Source organism: Eublepharis macularius, chromosome 1 (genome assembly GCF_028583425.1).
Source record: "Eublepharis macularius isolate TG4126 chromosome 1, MPM_Emac_v1.0, whole genome shotgun sequence".
Lineage (NCBI taxonomy): Eukaryota > Metazoa > Chordata > Lepidosauria > Squamata > Eublepharidae > Eublepharis > Eublepharis macularius.
The window spans coordinates 73903216-73921072 of NC_072790.1; the positions used below are offsets into that span (position 1 = coordinate 73903216).

General features: G+C 41.4%; 1 protein-coding gene across 2 annotated transcripts; it reads right to left on the reverse strand.

Annotated features, from left to right (window-relative positions):
• Nucleotides 1-960: 960 nt before the first annotated feature.
• Nucleotides 961-13975, reverse strand: CGAS (cyclic GMP-AMP synthase). 2 transcript variants are annotated; one of them, XM_054993952.1, is made up of 5 exons: nt 13264-13975; nt 8856-9087; nt 5935-6183; nt 3831-3930; nt 961-2246 (listed from the first exon to the last, which is right to left on the reverse strand). In XM_054993952.1, exons 1-5 carry the CDS (start codon nt 13885-13887, stop codon nt 1904-1906), a joined length of 1548 nt encoding a protein of 515 aa, XP_054849927.1. In that variant the 5' UTR covers nt 13888-13975; the 3' UTR covers nt 961-1903. The 2 variants fall into 2 exon arrangements, with proteins under 2 accessions (XP_054849927.1, XP_054849921.1); XM_054993946.1 differs by having other exon boundaries at nt 13171-13975.
• Between the last annotated feature and the right edge of the window lie 3882 nt (nt 13976-17857).

Genomic DNA, 17857 nt, shown 5'->3' on the forward strand with positions numbered 1-17857 from the left:
TGCAATATATAATAGGACTTACTAACATACAATACAGTGATTACATTCATTTTCAAGGAGGAAACTTGTATGTCAAAGTGGTAATTTGTCAACTTTTCAGTAATGCCTTGATCAGTGAAGTTCAGAAATCTTGAAAATTATGTTTGCTTCTAATTTTCAAATTTCTCTTATTTACTGTAAATATTTTAATAGAGCATTCTAACAAACGAGCAGACATGTATTGTTCAGTTAAAACTTTGGTTAAGATTAAAGAATCGAATAACTTTCACTGTTGTAAGTAAAGAAAGTAAAGTAAGTAAAGAATGTTAATTCTTCTTTCCTGGTTTGCAGTTTTGTTAGAGGGGAGATACCTATGTCATAGAATACCGTTGATAAGTTAAAAAAATAACAATGAAGCTAACAGTTTTCTTCTTCCTCGCCTTATTTTAAAATCAGCCCTATTGTGCTAGTATGCAACATCCTTTTTATTGGTAAAATATTCAAATTTAATATATTACCAAGCCAAAAAGGCTCCATATAGTAGATTGGTACTGAGGTTGTAACAGCACCCTGTCAGGCAATACACATTTTGATTCGGAACAAATGTTTTCAGTAACATTTTGCTTTTTGTTTTTTCTCTTTATATGCATTAAAATGAGGAGCTTTAAAATATTGAAGAGTTTTCTCACTGACTTCGAGATATTTTATGCTTTTACTTGCTAAATGAAATCTCTGTATTGCACTTCTACATGTGCTTTTTCATTCAAGAGATTAATTTTGCATAGAAAATTTCTGGGTGTGTTATCTGTTGCATTTGACTTGGTTAGGTATGAAATACATTTCCCGATTGGTTTATAAAGATAGGAGTAGGCTTGATTTTCAGTGGCTTTTTAAAAGATTTTGGAGGCAAAGTTAATTATTAATACCATTGGTGGAGAGAGAACTGTCTCTTCCGAAACACAAATCCAGGTAATTAAGGAATCAAATGTAAACAACAGTGTTACTCTCATTTTATTTTTTAAATGCCCATACCACCTTGCAGTAAATCAATTTAAACACAGATCAGTAAGAAAATAAAAAGAAAACCTGAATTTAAATAACAACTAGCAAGGGAGACAGGCATATCTACTTCATAAAAGAGCTAAGTCTTTTAAAAATGTCTGTACGTTAAAGCCGGAGTCCAGAAGCCAGAGAAATAACAGCAATTTGGTCTGAGGAGCAAACAAATTGGTAACCATATTGCATAGTCCAGAAGCTATGGGGAAGTGTGGGAGCCATCAGTGTTCAACTGATTGAAGCCTAGTATGGATTTTGTGCACTGAAAATAAATTGAGTCCATCCTATTAAAGTATAGTCTAGTGGGTAGCCTAGTTCATAGCAGAATGAACAGGCAATAGTACGCTGATGGACCCCTCATGAAGTAGTTTTTGGGAAACTGCTTGAGAGAAGCCACAGCTTATGTCATTGTGGCCCCTTTGCTCTACTGAACCCTGAAATGGCTCCAGTATTGCAGTTTCGGTAGTGGGTACTGTATTCCCCCACCCCTACCCGGAGATTGCTAAGCCATCTCGATTCATTTATTTAGGCTGGAACCTGCTAAAGACCTAAATTTCTTAGCTTCATGGGGGCTACTAGTACAGTGGCTTCTGGGACTCTCAAAAAAACCCTGAAGCACAATTATGTGTCCAGTGGTGCCAGAGCAGAAGGAAATGGGCTTTGTTCTCAGCCCCAAAACAGTGAGGGTGAGAAATGAAGAGAGGAGTAGAAGAGACAAAGAGGGGAATAGAAAGCGTCCTTCCTGCTGCTGTAGCCCCTCACCGTGCTACAAATCTTTATGGGTCTCTACTTGTTTTGTTGGTTACTGTTTATAAAGCTTAAGTTCAAAAGAAATAGTTTCCAGTTTGGTTTATATCCTTTTATGAATTTAGATCGTTTCTTTGAATATTGGAAATTCATTGGCTCGTTCATTTTCAATTATCTTTGCAAGAATGCTACACTTCAAATCACCACAGAACAAATTGCAGGTAGGAATAAAAAAATGTTGGAGCTCAACTTTTTTGAGACAATCTAGAAAGTAATCCAAAAGTCTTTCAAAGCACTCTTCAAGATTTGTTTCAAGCCAGTCTTCATCACTGGTCCACCTGTTACATGTGTGGAAAAAGGCAGTTTTGGCATGGTAAGAACAGAACTTGGCAAACTGATTTCCATTCTGATGTTTTGTTTTAAGCTGCTCCAGAAGATATTTCAGAAGCTTAAGGCATTCTCTCCTGTTGGGAATTAATGGAAACATTGTGAAATGGATAATTTTGTGTCAAACAATCCTTACAGAAAGCCATTTGTTTTAAGGGAATGTTTTATTTGCACACAGTCGAGACGGGGTGTAGGAAGCAGATGTACCAGACTAGGACTGCTTCCTGAAGCATAGCTCAAATGAATAAGCATGCAGCAAGGGACTCTTGTCACTCAGACTGTTATTTTTGGTCTTCTAGATAAAATAATGGGTATCTGAAAAAGCCCCTCAGCAGGGTTGTCCCATCCCCCATGATGTGGCTTGCAGTGGCAAAACTTTGACTGTGCATGGCTGGACTACCTTGTGAGGGTCTCCCCATGTGGGGATCAAAACAAGGGTCCTCACTATGCTATCTCAGACCCTTTCCACAGGACATGCCTTTGCTTTATTTCCTGCCTGGCTCCATATAGCCAGTAGTAGCATCAGGGCTGCAGTGGAATGTTTAGGACTCTGGTCTAGAGTATAGGAGGTATATGTTTGAGCCTGGCCTCTGCCTTGTTTTGCTGATAATCAGCCTGTTGTCATTCAAAAGGTGGCCTTTTGCCTTTTAGCTCTCTCCCCCTTCCCCCAGGGCTCAAATCTATCCTTCCTGTTTAACAAATTAGCACCTTTTTCTGGTGTGCTATGGAGTGGATGAAGAAGCCTTTATTGGAGGTGTTGTTGTGTGTTTTCCCCCTTTGCTACCCTCATGTCTGCAGGTCCCCTGCCTGGCAAAAGGAACCTTAGCAACAGGACAGGAATCAAACACACATCTGCAGAGCTCCTTGGGATACATTGATCTGGAACTCGTGCCATGGTCTTCTTTTGGCCTTGGGGTGTTGCCAGAACTTTCATCCATGTCTTCTGACACTGACTGTTTGGGGGATGAGAGGTAGGCCACCAGGGGACCATGACTATATTGGTGACCAGTGGTTGGCTGCACCAGTGTCTGTGACACACATGGATGTCAGTGGGGCACCACTCCTTGACTGGTGGGTTTTGGTGTGGTTTCTAGGGACTCTAGCACCCTCACTATGCGGCCTGGACTTCATGAAGGGATGCTTGGTTTTTTTTCTGCTCTGTAGAATGTCCTTAGGGAACTAACCAGTAGTCACTGTGGAATGGTAGAATCCTGCTGCTGTAACTAACACTGCAACAATGGGCTCTCAGGATTGAGCTGTCCATATGTAAAAACAAACTGTTAAACTTCCATTTATTGTTAATTACTATTTACAGAACGGTTCTCGGCCTTTTGGCTAAGATCAAGTGTGTAGTATTTGCAGAACTCTCATGCCTGTTTCACGAAGCTTTCTGGGAAGAATTAGGCTAGTGTTAGACACACAAGATTATATCAGAGAGGAACCATTCCCACTTTGGGCCTTCGAAAGTTTTAGATTTTTGATACTCCATTAACTTTATTCTTCCACTTCAATATAGTGGCAGAATAGGTTGTTTGATATAACCAGTCTATTCTTAGAGTTTCCTATTTTTTCATAGAAAAAAATGAGAAATTGCTGTGTTAGTTTTTAGACTATACAATGGCTACCTAAAACTTGAAAAGAAAAAAACATAAGATACAAACCTGCAGCATTTTCTTCCATTGCCTTCACAGCACATCTTTGCTTGGCCGTGACTCTGGATTATAGCTTTCTCAATATGTGAAAAAGAGAGTCTCCATGTGTCTAAGTTTAAAAAGAAAAAGCACCGCATTTTAGTGCATTGTTTACTGTTACAGCTATTGTTTTTTTTTAAATCACAGGTTAAATATCTAACAGGAGCAGCTTAAGTGGCAACTTCCTAGAACATACACAATAAGAACAAGAGCAAAAAGATGTGGTTACTGTCCTAATGCCACCATTGACCTTTAATTCTGCCACTCATATTAGGTTATTTATAGTCGCCTTTCTCACTGAGACTCAAGGTGGATTACGTAGTATAAGCTAATACAATCAACAGCAGGGGAAATTCATAAACAATACAATAGGGTATACGAATGCAGGTTTGCAAAAATTTGAAAACAGAGCTGAAATAGATCATAAGCAGTTCTAAACCTGACATATTAAACTATGCAGAAACAATTTAATACTTACAGTAACAGTACATAGTAGTATAGTCTCTGGTCTCTATACTTCTACCAATATATCTCTTTGAAACCACTTTCTTACAGTACAGCCATCCTACCTGAATGTAAAAGACCTTTGCATAGTTTGCAGAAAACCAGGTGATTGACAGCTTTCTTGGCCTCTTCCAATAGGCCATTCCTGGTTCCCCTTTGGATCCCTTCTTAAAAGTCAGTGAAATACTTATTACTCTCTGGTCTTGTGGTACAGTGGCTGATTTTACTGGCAAGTTACATTTTATTTATTTAATTCTATTTATATTCCACCCTCCCCACTATAGCAGGCTCAGGGCGGATTACATACAATATAAAGCATGAATATATATATATATATATATATATATACACACACACACTTTAAAACAGAAATAAAAACATAAGTATTATAAATATTTAAAACAACGTGGCAGCACTTCTCAAAAAGGGGGTCCACCACCCAGTCCTCTCCACAGATGTTTAACAGAGAGGCTAGGTGGAGAATACATCTGATAGGGAGGGTGAATTTTCCTCTATTCAGCTGGGGGGGAGGCCCTAGCCAGCATCAACCGTATGCCTGGTGGAACAGCTCCATCTTACAGGCCCGGTGGAAAGATAGCACATCTGGCCAGGCCCTTGTCTATTGCGACAGAGCATTCTACCAGGCTGGAGCCATGACTGAGAAGGTCCTGGCTGTGGTTGACGCCAGGCGAACCTCCTTGGGGCTAGGAATCGTTAACAGCTGTTTATCACTGGATCGGAGCATCCTCCAGGGCTCATATAGGGAGAGGCGGTCCCACAGATATGTTGGTCCCAGTCTGCATAGGGCTTTATAGGTCAGTACCAAACATATGCTGGTTAGTAGATCAACAGTCTCACATTTGAGTTCCCAATGATCTCTTAGGCTGTGCCATCAAGACCTGGAGATTTGCTGGTCTTTTCATTTCACTTACAGGTCTTAACTTTTATCTTTTGTAACCTCAATTTGACTCTGTTCTCCAGACTCCCTCTTTTCCTAAGGATTTTTGACACCCAAATGTTTCTGTGACCATCCACTTTCCAGAACTTGGTGAGTCAGCTCACTATTTTCCTATGTGGGACTGAACAGGTACCACAATGAAAATATGTTTGCATTTACCTGTAACTGTTGTTAATTGAGTGGTAACCTGTGTAGTCATATATCCCTCCCTCTTGCTGTGCTGTGAGCTCTAACTACCTTACTAAGCAAAGTCATCACTTTCTTCACCAGTGGCAGCGAGGAACAAGGGAAGGCTACTCCTCCCCCTCGTCACATTTGGGAAAGGCAGGAAAAAACATGGGGAAGGGCAAAGGAAGCACCCTCTGGTGTTTTTGAACTTCAAAAAATTTCTCCATGGTAGGCCTGCTCAAGCACAGTACCCCATATGAGACTGCAGAGGTGACCATTTCATGAACACCAGTTACAGGTAAAGCATGTTATCTCAAGCAGGAAGAGATTTGACTGTCTGACAAACTTGTGATCAAGCTGCAAGCCCCTTCATCGGGAGAATTGTGTAAGGGGTGTTCATGTGCTAAGTCAGACATTTTAAAATGTTATTTCTCTTTGCAATACCTATAAAATGTTTTCCAGCTTTGGCATTCTTGGGCACAAGATACAGTCGCTCCTTGCATAATTCTTTTTTTTCTTTTTTCCCAAGCCATTGTCCAACATTAATTACAATCTCTTGACCGTCAGGCAAGGTTTTATCACATGTTTCCAAAGCAAGAATGATATCTATCGATATCTGTGAAGGTGGTTCACCAATCTGAAGAGTAACTGCAGGGCTTCCAGGTTTTTTCCTCACCACAGTTACATTCATTCCTATTAATAGCAAAAACAAAACAAAACTGAACTCCATTTTGGGCTATTGTTTCACCAAAATTTGAGCAAAATAGAAGAAACAAATACAAAAAGTTGAGCCAGAGGTTAATTTATGTGTAGCAGGTTAAACTTTTAATACAACGAGTGGCTTGTGGGCCATATTCAACTTGCATTCAAGTGCTTGAAGATGGTTATTATATCACCTTTCAGTTGTCTCCTCTCCAAGCTAAACATACTGAGCTGCACCAACCTTTCCTCATAGGACTTGGTCTCCAGACCAAGCTTTTTCTATGAAATGCCAAATAATCTTATCTGTACAAAGTGCATATTGTAAAAACATTTTAAAAAGCAATGTTTTGATGATCTAGATAACATACAGAAAGTAGGGGGGACCAGCCAGAACCAGTTGTTAAAATCAAAAGAGATTTCAACTAAACGTTAGGAAGAACTTCCTGATGGAGCAGTTCCTCAGTAGAACAAGCTTCCTCAGGAGGTAGTAGGCTCTCCTGAGGTTTTTTAGCAGAGGTTAGATGGCCATCAGATAGGAATGCTGATTCTATGACTCAGTATGAAGTTAGGCAGATTATGAAAGGGAGGCCCGGAAGGTATGAACTGCCTAGTGCTTTGCTCTCATGGCTCTTTCTTATTTGCTCGGAGTAATGCCAAATGCTGCTTTGGGGTCTGGAAGGAATTTCTCTCCAGACTAGATTGGCCCAGGGATCCTGAAGGTGTTTTGCCTTCCTCTGGGTATAGAGCGGGGGGTGGGGCAGTAACTGATTTTCCTACATTGTGCAGGAGGTTGGACTAGGTAGCCCTTGGGTTCCCTTCTAGCTCTGTGTTTCTATGAAATAAAACTGTCTTTTTAACATTCTATAGAGCCATATATAGCCATAAAAACAGCCTTTTAAGTGTTCTATAATATCCTTGGGTCAAATGTTTATATATGACAGAACAAAGTATTGCTAGCAAAGGTAGAGATTAATTTTGAAAGTATTTACAAAAGTAAAGTTGGGTGATTATCAGTTAAGGATTAGAGGCCTTTGATGTACCTCATAAGAATAAAGACAAAGGCTACATTCAGATGTCACAATAAATTACAGTTTAAGCCAAAGTTATTTGCACAAACTCTGGTTTGTTTTCCAGATGTACTTAACAGACTATGGTTTGTCTATAATTCCTGGTTAATCGGCTGCTTGCCTTTTTTCTGTCTCAGACAACCAGAGTGGAAAAACCACAACTAAGGGATATAGCCAGTCAAAGTTCTATACAAATATTTAGTATAATAAAGTGGCGCAGTGCAGTGTAAACATTAATAAATCATCCAGACATATACAGTCAAGTAAATAAACGGTATAAAGTGAACAGCTTAAAGTCGGCCAATTAGGAGATATTCGTAGAAACGATGGTGCAACCAAGTTCGTAACAGAGATGAAATGAAGATTAATGGACCAGAGAAACCGTGAGGACCCCTCATTCCTGTTCAAGGTAAATTCTTAATCCGATGTACTCGTTTTATTGCAACAGATGGAACAAGGAGATGGAACACTCTGCAGCACCAAGACCCGACAAGGAACCGGTGTGTCGGACTGTCGCTAAAAGTTTGTAAAGCATCAGTAGTGTTTTCAGAGATGTTTGGTGAGGAGGTCTGTTGGCCCCTGATGCAGTCTGGAAACAAGCGTTGTTGATGACCGGTTCCTTGTCGTATCTCGGTGCTGCAGAGTGTTCCATCTCCTTGTTCCATCTGTTACAATAAAACGAGTACATCGGATTAAGAATTTACCTTGAACAGGAACGAGGGGTCCTCACGGTTTCTCTGGTCCATTAATCTTTGTTTCATCTCTGTTACGAACTTGGTTGCACCATCGTTTCTATGAATATCTCCTAATTGGCCGACTTTGAGCTGTTCACTTTATACCGTTTATTTACTTGACTGTATATGTCTGGATGATTATTAATGTTTACACTGCACTGCACCACTTTATTATACTAAATATTTGTATAGAACTTTGACTGGCTATATCCCTTAGTTGTGGTTTTTCCACTCTGGTTGTCTACATTGCTAAGGGAGCTTATTTTTTGTTAGTTTTTTTGTTTTTTGTTTTCTGTCTCAAGCAGAAAATCTGCATGGTATCCCGAGCTCCTTGTATTACCAGGCTGCTGACAAATTTTCACTTCTATATGCTTGCATTGATCAACTGCAATGAAGTAGAAGAAAATACTGATGGCTACATCAGCTTGACAGCTGTTGGTATGTGCTTTCTGTGTCTAGGAAGCTAAGAGAGGCAGTGCTATGGAAGAAAGTTGGATGCCATGACAAGTCTTATTTAACAAGTTAGGAACAAACCATGGTTCAAAATCCCAGCTTAGTATTCATGGTCAAGCCACAGTTTATTGAGCAGCCGCCTGCACTGAGACAACTAGCTTATAGCAATATCTGAATGTAACGTAATTCAGATCCTCATGTGCTATATGGGACCCTGATTAAAACTTCTGATCTCTCTTGCCTTGCCGTTCCTGTTCTGTGGAACCCGCACAGTTACAAGGACTTTATTGTGTAATGGAACTTCTGTGATTTTAACTGTGTAGTTCCTATTGATTAAAATGAGACCGGAGATCTGATTATGACCAGAATTTCTTTCAAATCCCCTTAATTCTGAAGAATGAACACTTACCATTTATAGTCTTTAGTTCTTTTGTAATAATGGACTTCAAGGACGAAAGGATCCTGGAAGCTGAAAGATGTTGCTGATGGTCTATGAAGTCATTTAGTTGCTGTAAGTGAGGATTCCTTTTCAATTTTACAAAATAATAAGCACCTGTGTAATCACCATCATTATAGGACTCCAGCTCAACTCTTACATCTGGGATTTTAAGCATAATATCAAATTCATCTGGTTTAATTATCTGTAAGCCAAACAAATATTTTATTGACTCACAATTCCAAATTAGTTAACAAAAGGATGTAAACATTCTGCAACAAGATAATAAAACAGACTGCTGAAAAACCATCCTTTGTTAGTTTGACTGCTGTGAGAACACAAGATGATCAACTAGTTTCTTACCAATGGGAGCCAATGACAGGTCTGATAGTTATGGATCTCTTCATGTTAATAAGTCACAGAGTTTATTGTGTATAGCCATAGGCCGTCACAAATTTTCCAAACATCACATCAACTAATAAACAGTTAACTTCCAGTATCACAATGTAAAAAGGTTAATTAAAATTAATTAAAACAGTACAGTATACCAAACTATCCCAGGAGTCACGAAACAGCCTCATTCAGTACCAGCCTAGATCTTATTTTCTTGGCTGCAAGTGCAAACTGAGAGAGACTGTAAGACATGATTATCTGTGTCAGATAACAAGAACACATTCTTCTCGATTTCAGAATATGTGTTTGTGGCTGGTAGGATTCTGGCCAAGAATTCAGCTCTGGGCACACTGTATAATGGACAGTAAAGTAGGTTAGTGAGGAAGGTTCTCCACTGTAGATGATCCACAAATGCAGCTGCAGGGTTCCATACGGTTGTGAGAATAATGCCCTGCCAAAAGAGCTGATTGCATCATCTGAAAGTGCAGAGTGGTGAAAGACACTCTGAGATTATAATGAGAAATGCTGGCTAGGTAGCTGGATCTTAAGTGATCAAATTTAATTAATTTATACCAAGGAGCAGCCTTCGATTTTAATATTGATAGCCGGTTCATCACTGCATCTGACTTGTAAATCCACTCCCTAAGTGGGAAGTTGTTGGCTGAGACCCCTAACAGGTCGTCAGGGATGGTGTACCTTTGGCAAATGGTGGAAAGAGAGGCAGGGCATGTGGAGTCTTTAGATAGTAATAAATTTGCTGATTGGCAGCTTAGGGAGTCAGAACTGGAAAATTTGATCCTTTTCCAGTACTTTAAAACTGCAAGGTGTACCCGTGCCCTAAGAGAGGGGAGTCCTGTTTCAGCTCTCATCAGGGCAGCAGGAGTGCCTTTGGATAAAACCAAAATCCATCTCAAAAACTGATTTTGGATTACCTCGAGACTGGTTAGAATATCCTTCCTACCCCACACTTCAGCTCCATATAGGAGGTGTTGGACGACCTTGCTCTTAAATAATTTCAGTGCTGGATCTATCAGTCGACACCCCTTTGTATGAAAAAAATTTATGATTGTCCCTACAGTCCTTAACGCTGAGGATTTAACCATCCCTAGGTGTGTCTTCCAATTCAGTCTCTTTAAAGGTTACTCCAAGATATTTAAAGGAGCTGCATTGTTGGATTGGGTTGCCAAGGATGCTCTAGTGGGAGATTTTTGGCTTTCTCCTGAAAACCATTACTTTTGTCTTTGTGTAGTTGACATTGAGAGCTTCTTCATTACAATAATGGCCTAATTGATCTAAGAGTCTCCTCAAGCCAATCTTGATCAGGGAGGTTAGGACCACATCATCCATGTAAAGGAGAACTGAAATTTTCTGTTGCCTCAGAGAGGGTGGCATAAATTGGGGACCAGACAGTCTCATTGTTATCATTAATGTACAGATTAAATAATAGAGGGGGGCTTCATGTTAAGAAGAATGGCACACTAACACTATGCTTGGATTCCAAGCCATCAGAGAGGAAAGGAAGGAAACGCTCCTCCAGCTAGCAGAGGATGCAGAAAAAATACGAAATAGTGGTTGGTGAATAAGAGATAAAACAGTTAAGAATTGTTTGCTGCCGTAGGCTGTAACTGGAGGTTTAACCTTGTAGCAGCTGCTCAGGTGCAGGTCTGGGAATCTGATGCCAGCTGTGCTGCCTGTTTATAAATACATATTTGTCTCCACTTGCATATTTGTAAGTAAAGTACGTATAAAGACACCTCAAGTCTCTAGTTCCGTGTCATCAAAAGAAAGTTAATGCTATCCCTGGATTTCTCACCACTCAGCAAAGTGGGGAGCATGTAACAGTTTAAAACAACAGACTGGAGTAATTTTGCATCACATCAATGAGGACATTACAGAGCCCTGGCTGCAACCTGTTCCTTGCCACACATGTAATTAATTCTCAAATAAATGTTCTTGGAGCAGTCTATCCTGCAGAGCTTACTCACACAGAGGCACTAAATTCACCTCAGAAGCAAACTCAGAATTGGTGGTGTAAGATTAGCCTAATACACCTTTGTTTTCATGGCAATATGCTAGGTTCATTATCCAAAAAAGAGTTAATTAAAATAATAAACTATATTTCAACATCAACATCATTTTGTTTGAGTCGGGTCGGGAATCCATGACTTGTGTGTGGATAAACCCCAGAAACAAACCCTGAGATTGGAATGCCTGGCTTTTGGGAAAGGAGGAGTTTTTGATCTCACGAAACAAAAAGAGAATACATCCCACCTGCCTGATTGCTGGAGTGGCTGTAATCAGTGCCCAGAACTGGGAGGAGAGATGTCAGTTCCCGAATACCTCCCCTACATTAAAGTTCCTTGCAAGACAGCCAGCAGATATTCTATTCCCAACCTTCCCACATTCAAAACCAGAATCTGCCACCTGCAGTCTGAAGTAGCATACCCCATTTTACCACCTAATTCTGCATGCATAAATCAAGTCTTGGAGTCAAACCAGAAATGGGCTTTCTTGTGTTAGGCACAGGGAAGCCACCATTTTAAAGCCTGAAATGGGCAATTTTAAAATGGTGCAAGGGCCCACAATGCAGCAGGACAAGGACTCTTGCTCTCCAAGTGCCTTTTCAAGTGCTGAAATAGACACACACCATGAGTGGCCGGTACAGCTGCAGATAAAGCAAGAATGCCGCTGTTAAGTTTTGGTGGTTGCCTGGTGTTTCAGAGTTCTTAACAAATTCAGTTGGTAGTCAAAAATCTGTTACAGTCCTTGATGTTCCTCTGGAAGAACATATTTGCTCAAGCATACTTTGAGGATCATATGTGCTCACACAGTGCATCTCATTCTCACATCCCATCCTAGAGGGCTATTCATGCTAATGCCTGTCCTTGACTGATAAGGACAGGACCATCATGGGCCTTTTACATGGTATCACTTTGGGCATCTAGTTCTGCACTCCACTGCTTCAGAATGGGACTAGCTGATGGGTGCTACGTTTCAAGATAAGGCTCTGGTTTACAGAGTTGCAGATTCAAATATCAAAATGCGCGACACATGTTGCTCTCCATCGCTGTGTCTAGCTTCAGTTCACCAGCCTCACTCCTGTAACCAGGACACACAAGTTTTGTGAGGAAGAAAGGCTTTTTATCTCAAAGATGACACTTAAAAGGTACAGAAGTTTTGCTATACTGCAAAACCTATGGTCAACCTACAGACAAGACCAATACTGGTGACCCTCAATATTGAGGGTCTAAGCACTCTTCCAAGCAATCCAAGCACTCTTAAGATATCATTGAACTACTCTTAATTTTAAGACATCTTTCCCCTCACTTGCAGATCTTCCTACACCTTATCAAAAACTCAATTTCTGACAATTGTTGAGTTTCAAACTTTGGTTAAGATTAAAGAATCTAATAACTGTAAATAATGTTAATTCTTGTTCCATCATTTGAACTTTTGTTTAAAAGGAGAAATGTATTAAATCTAGCAAATCTAAAATCCTGTCCCAGTCCAGAAGTACCTTAGTCCCTGGAAGAACAGAGACAAAACAGGCACCTGTCCCTTATCCCAATCAGGGGTCCCCAACCATCTATCACCCTGCTTGTTTTCAAATTTCTGCAGTCCAAATTTGTTGTGTTTTTAATTGGACATCTCATTTCTGTTTTTTTAAATTGTCTTGCACTGTGTAATCCACATTGAGTCTCAGTGAAAAGGGCAGGCTATAAATGACATAAATAAATAATATATTAATATGTTTTCAGTAAAACAACCACCACTCCCATTAATACACATTAAGACAATAATTAAAAAACAATAGACAAGCTGGGTGTCGTTCGCAAGTTAGCGACGTTTCACACCTATGTACCTATCTTTGAAAAGGATGTAAACTTCCATTTACCTTGAGGTGCTCGTAGTAGCTACCGGTGCCTAGTTTTTCTGCATACGGGACGCACAATTTCTTTTTGATCGCATCTATCAAAAGGTCTCTCACCAAGTTAACCTGCTTGGAGGCATGCCCGATCTCTCCCTTGCGCAAGACGAGCCTTTGCAACACTTCTCTCAGCGGGCTCTTCCGGGCAGCGAATCGCGCTCTGGGGACAACCTCTGCTGCCCCTGGGTCCGGCTCCTTTGCCTTGCGGGCGCGCTCCTTCGGGGGCGCTCGTTTCCCGCGGCAGCTGGCTTCTTTCCTCTCCCGGGCGGCTTCTTCCTCTTCGGGGATGTGGTTTTTCTCCCGGGAAACGGCTCCCGGGGCATCTTCTACCTTCTTCGCCTGGAGGGGACGCTCCCGCTTTTTCTGCGAAGCTCCTTTGACCCCTGGGGGGTTGTTGCTTCCCCCAGCCGGGCCACATTCCTCGGTTTTGAGGGCGCCCTTCTTTGGAGAAGCTTTTCTCCCTCTAGGAGCCCCTTCTTCCCCCGCTTCCCGGGATCCGCTTCTTTCCTTCGAGAGCGGCGCCTTGGCTTTGACGGGGCGCTGGGTTTGGGTTTCCCCGCTGTCCTGTCTCCGTCCTCGTCCCTTGGGGCCTGAAGCGGGCTGGGCTGGAGCGTCCGTCACAGCCGGCTGGGCGGCGGCCGCTTTGCTCGCTCCTTTTGGTCTCCCGGCTGCCCTCTGCTCCATAGAATGAGACTTTAATTATAATTATTATAACAAATAACGACGATTAGCGGCTGAGAAAGCTTTTCTCAAGCGCTTCCCGTCTCATCTAAACACGCTCAACCGCGTGAATGGGCTCTTTCTCGCGGAGAAACGAAACCAACTCGCCACCAGAAGGGGCAAGTTTGAGAAAATCCTTCCACACCCACATTCTCCTTCCTCAAATGCTGGCTTAGGCTTGTCTTTAGCAAGCAAGCAAGCCTTTATTGGCATATAGGTTTAGGCTTGTAAGCTCGCCCGAGCTTATTATTCTTAGGACAGATTTGACTCGGGAATTTGGGAGGAGTAGCCCTGATAGTCTGCAGCAGCCAAACAATCCTGTGTGGCATTGTAAAAACTAGCACATGTATTTTAGTGTCAACATATAATAAATCAGATAGTGGAAGTTAAGCACAGTGGACCTTGCTTAGTAAATTGGACAGGAGTTATCCAAAGACGACCAGGGTTGCTATGCAGAGGTGGGCTATGGTAAAACCGCTTCTGGTGCCTTAAAAACCCCAGTAGGGGTTGCCATAAGTCAGCTATGCCTTTGACTGCACTTCCTCCACCACCAGCAACTTTAATTGAACCTACTGTCAGAATTAAGGTTGCAAACGAGCAAAAGAAAAATCTCCTGTCTCTTCAAAAGAGACTTAATGTGTGTGCAAATGGGCAGTTGGACAATGTAAGTAAGATCAATTAAGTCTCTCTTAAAAGGACAGGACTTTTTCCCCTCTAGACAGTTGCCAACTCTATCAGTGCCCCAGTGGAACACATTCCAGTATATTTGGCAAATTGATTAATCAGACAGCTCCATTCTTCTCCTGCCTTAAAGGATCTAAAGTGTGCACACTTATCTGCCTCCTGTTTCATCTCCTATAATACAGCAATGGCAGGGAGCAGCCCATTGATAACAGAGAAGGGCAAGAAGTAGTTGTCAACTACCTGGAGAAAAAAAATCCTGCCCCTTCTGGTAGTGGAAAGTGCTGTCATGCTGCAGCTGATTTAGGATTTTCGAGTCAAGAGACATTCAGAAACGTTGGTTTGCCTCTGCATAACAACTCAAGACTTCCTTGGTGGTCTCCCATCCAAACAATAATCAGAGCTGACCCTGCAAAGCTTCAGAGATTGGGCTAGCCTGGGCTTTCCAGGTTAGAGCCCTGTCTCTTTAATAGAGGCTGAATGGAATATTATTTACCAGATGCTCTTATTTACCACCACACCATGAAAAGGTTCAGCTACCTATTTCCATGTGTTAAGCCTTTTCTCCAAGCCTGTAAGCAAACCCTAGCAGGAAATAAAAGCTTGAGAGGAAAGGGGGTAATAATAGGTTCTGTGGTACCTTATATAGCATCACATGTGCCAAAATCATAATTGCTAGTGCTAATGAAGGAACTAATTTCATTTACCACTAATGTTTCACTGTAGTTGAGGGAAAACAGTGACATTCTCATAAACAAAATAAAAGGCACTTATCTGAGGAAAAATGTATGGGGAAAGGAACATTGTCTGTCTTTCAGTGGGGCTGCACTTGATTCAGACACAGTTTATGTTTTAATCTGATGACAAATCAAAATCAAGCTTCAAGAAATGCTCTGAGTTGACTTTCATTTTCTTTAACAAGGGTTGAATTAAGTCACTGACTTTTCAATAAATGTCACTTTTCTGCCAATTAGAAAACCTGTTTGGTCACTTTCTTTATGCTTAAAAAAATCTCACAAAACAGGATTGCCCATCTTCTCTGGCAGAGCCATCATACATAAGTTTTAAAAGACTGAACCTTTGTATTAAGAGACCGTAGTCCTGGGTAAGAGAAGGCACTGGCCTCCATATCCTGCTTGTGGTCTTTCTAAGGCACCTAATTGAACACTCCAGGAAACAGGATGCTGAACTAGGTGGATCGTTGGCCTGAGTCAGCATGTCTGCTCTTGTTTTCCAATGTAACAGAAACAGAATGAGACCTTTTCCTCATTATTGCATGTCCATATTGGAAAAAGGTGTAGAATGTCTGTCTCTCGTGTGTACAAAAGGTCTATTGCAGGGGTGAAGATGGACACATTACTTGTCCCAATGCTTGCTGCATGTCCTAGTTCTTTAAATCTAGGTATGATGCATGGATAGCCCAACTGACCCTAGAACTCTTTATACTACAGAAGCACAATGTAGCGCTAGAACAGGTGGATGTGTACTTAACCGTTCTCAGCCCTTTAACAATTAGGTTTCTAATGGCCTGAAGAAAAAAATATCATTTTCCCTTAACAAAGGCTTTATGGATATTTACCAAGTGATATTTACCTCTACACAATCAAAAGTTTCAGCTGCTCATTTCTACATATCATGCCACTATTTAAGGGGTGATATCTTTCACCAAACCTGTTGGCAATCCAAAATGTGGCCCAAGTGAAAATGAGCATATTCAGCCATTTCTGCTGGCTGCTTGTCACATCTGAGAAAAAATGAGGCGAGAGCACCTTTCTTATACCTCAACATCTAGTTCATTATTTTACAATTATGGTTAAAATATAATTTTTAAGTGTGGTTGCCATATTCAGAGCATGCATTTTTGGAAAGTCTTTTATGATTCATTAGCTGCATAAAGGGCAAAAATTAACTCGGCGTATTTTTTTTTCCTTTCAAGACATCTTCATGCTAGGAAAAGGAGCGGTGTGTCTCTATATCCATATGCCGTGCAGTGATACCAGAAAAAAAAATCCTGCAATCCAACCTTTTCCACATATTTTGCATTCCAAGCCTGCAGTCTTCTTGAATATCTCCACTGGTCCTCATTTTGTAAGGCAAAAGCTGTGAACAGGTTCAAAAAACTCCCTTTCCCTGCGAACTTGCTGAGTGGTTTCCTCTATGGCCACTGTCTCACAGGCTGTAGCTCACATGCATAACATGGGGATTATACAAAGGACTGCTGAAAGGATTCCCAAAGTAAAGTGCGTGGCATACTTTGTAACATTGGGAGAGAAGCGAGGAGGAGTCAGAAATAGACTCTACAAATCCATCTATCCTACTGTTATGTGCCTGCTCAGCAACAGCATTCATAGTCATTCAATGAATAAGGCTCTGGCAAATAAATCCATTGGCCTCTAAAGCCCGGTTCACACATGTAGGAGAATAAGGGGGTAATGAGGTGGCTGAGCTCTGAAGTATTAGAATGGACCGCACCACTTCAGACTGTAGGTGGAGAATTCCAGATGTGAATGTTTCTTCACATTAAAAAATCCATTCAAAGAGAAAGTTAGCACTGCAGGAAGAAGGGTTCTACTGCCCGCTCATTCCTTGCTGTGTTCTACATGTTTACAAGCCGTTTCAGACATAGGATTTGAGTCCAGAGGCACCTTAGAGACAAACAAGATTTACAGAGTGTAAGCATTCAACAGTCGGAGCTCCCTTCTTCAGACACGAGGGAAAGCTGTGTTATGTTTTTTTTAAAAAAAAAATAAGGTTCCATGAGACAACTATTCAAAGGTAAGTTTTTGTGGACTAGGACTTTTACATCTGCATTTGTTAATAGGACATTCAACATTTAGTCTTCCACTTAATAGTCTTTAGTAGTACAGTGTATTCTACCACTTCAGGTCTCCGTCATGTTATTACCCTTCATGCATGAACCATGTTTTGAAAAGAAACATCAACAAGTCTGTGGATTTGCCCTTCTAGCTTGTTCCTCTCTATCAGAAAACACCGCGGGCTGCGCAGACAGAATCTTCTGGGCTGTGATGGAGGGGGGCGCACAGACTTGTTTCGAGAACTGCCCCGCAAGCAAACGCCGCAGTCGCCGCGTGTGAGCCCCGTGACTTTCGGGAAGCAAGCTTCCTGCGCCGCGTGGGGGGGGGGAGGGGGGAATCCCGCGAGCCGGCCCCTTAGCCTTTCAGTGGGCCAATGGGAGGTTCCCGTCAATCATCTTGTCGCCAAGGTTACGCCACAGGCAAGATGGCGGCGCCCA

Bases quoted from the DNA above. Each gene is read 5' to 3' on its own strand.
- CGAS (XM_054993946.1), bottom strand. From the start codon at position 13,887: ATGGAGCAGAGGGCAGCCGGGAGACCAAAAGGAGCGAGCAAAGCGGCC. The intron at 3,931-5,934 runs GTATTGCAAAGA...TTTTAAACTTAG, and splicing joins AGCTGGAAAACATTTTATAG to ACACATGGAGACTCTCTTTT. The intron at 2,247-3,830 runs GTTTGTATCTTA...AATTCCCAACAG, and splicing joins AATGGAAGAAAATGCTGCAG to GAGAGAATGCCTTAAGCTTC.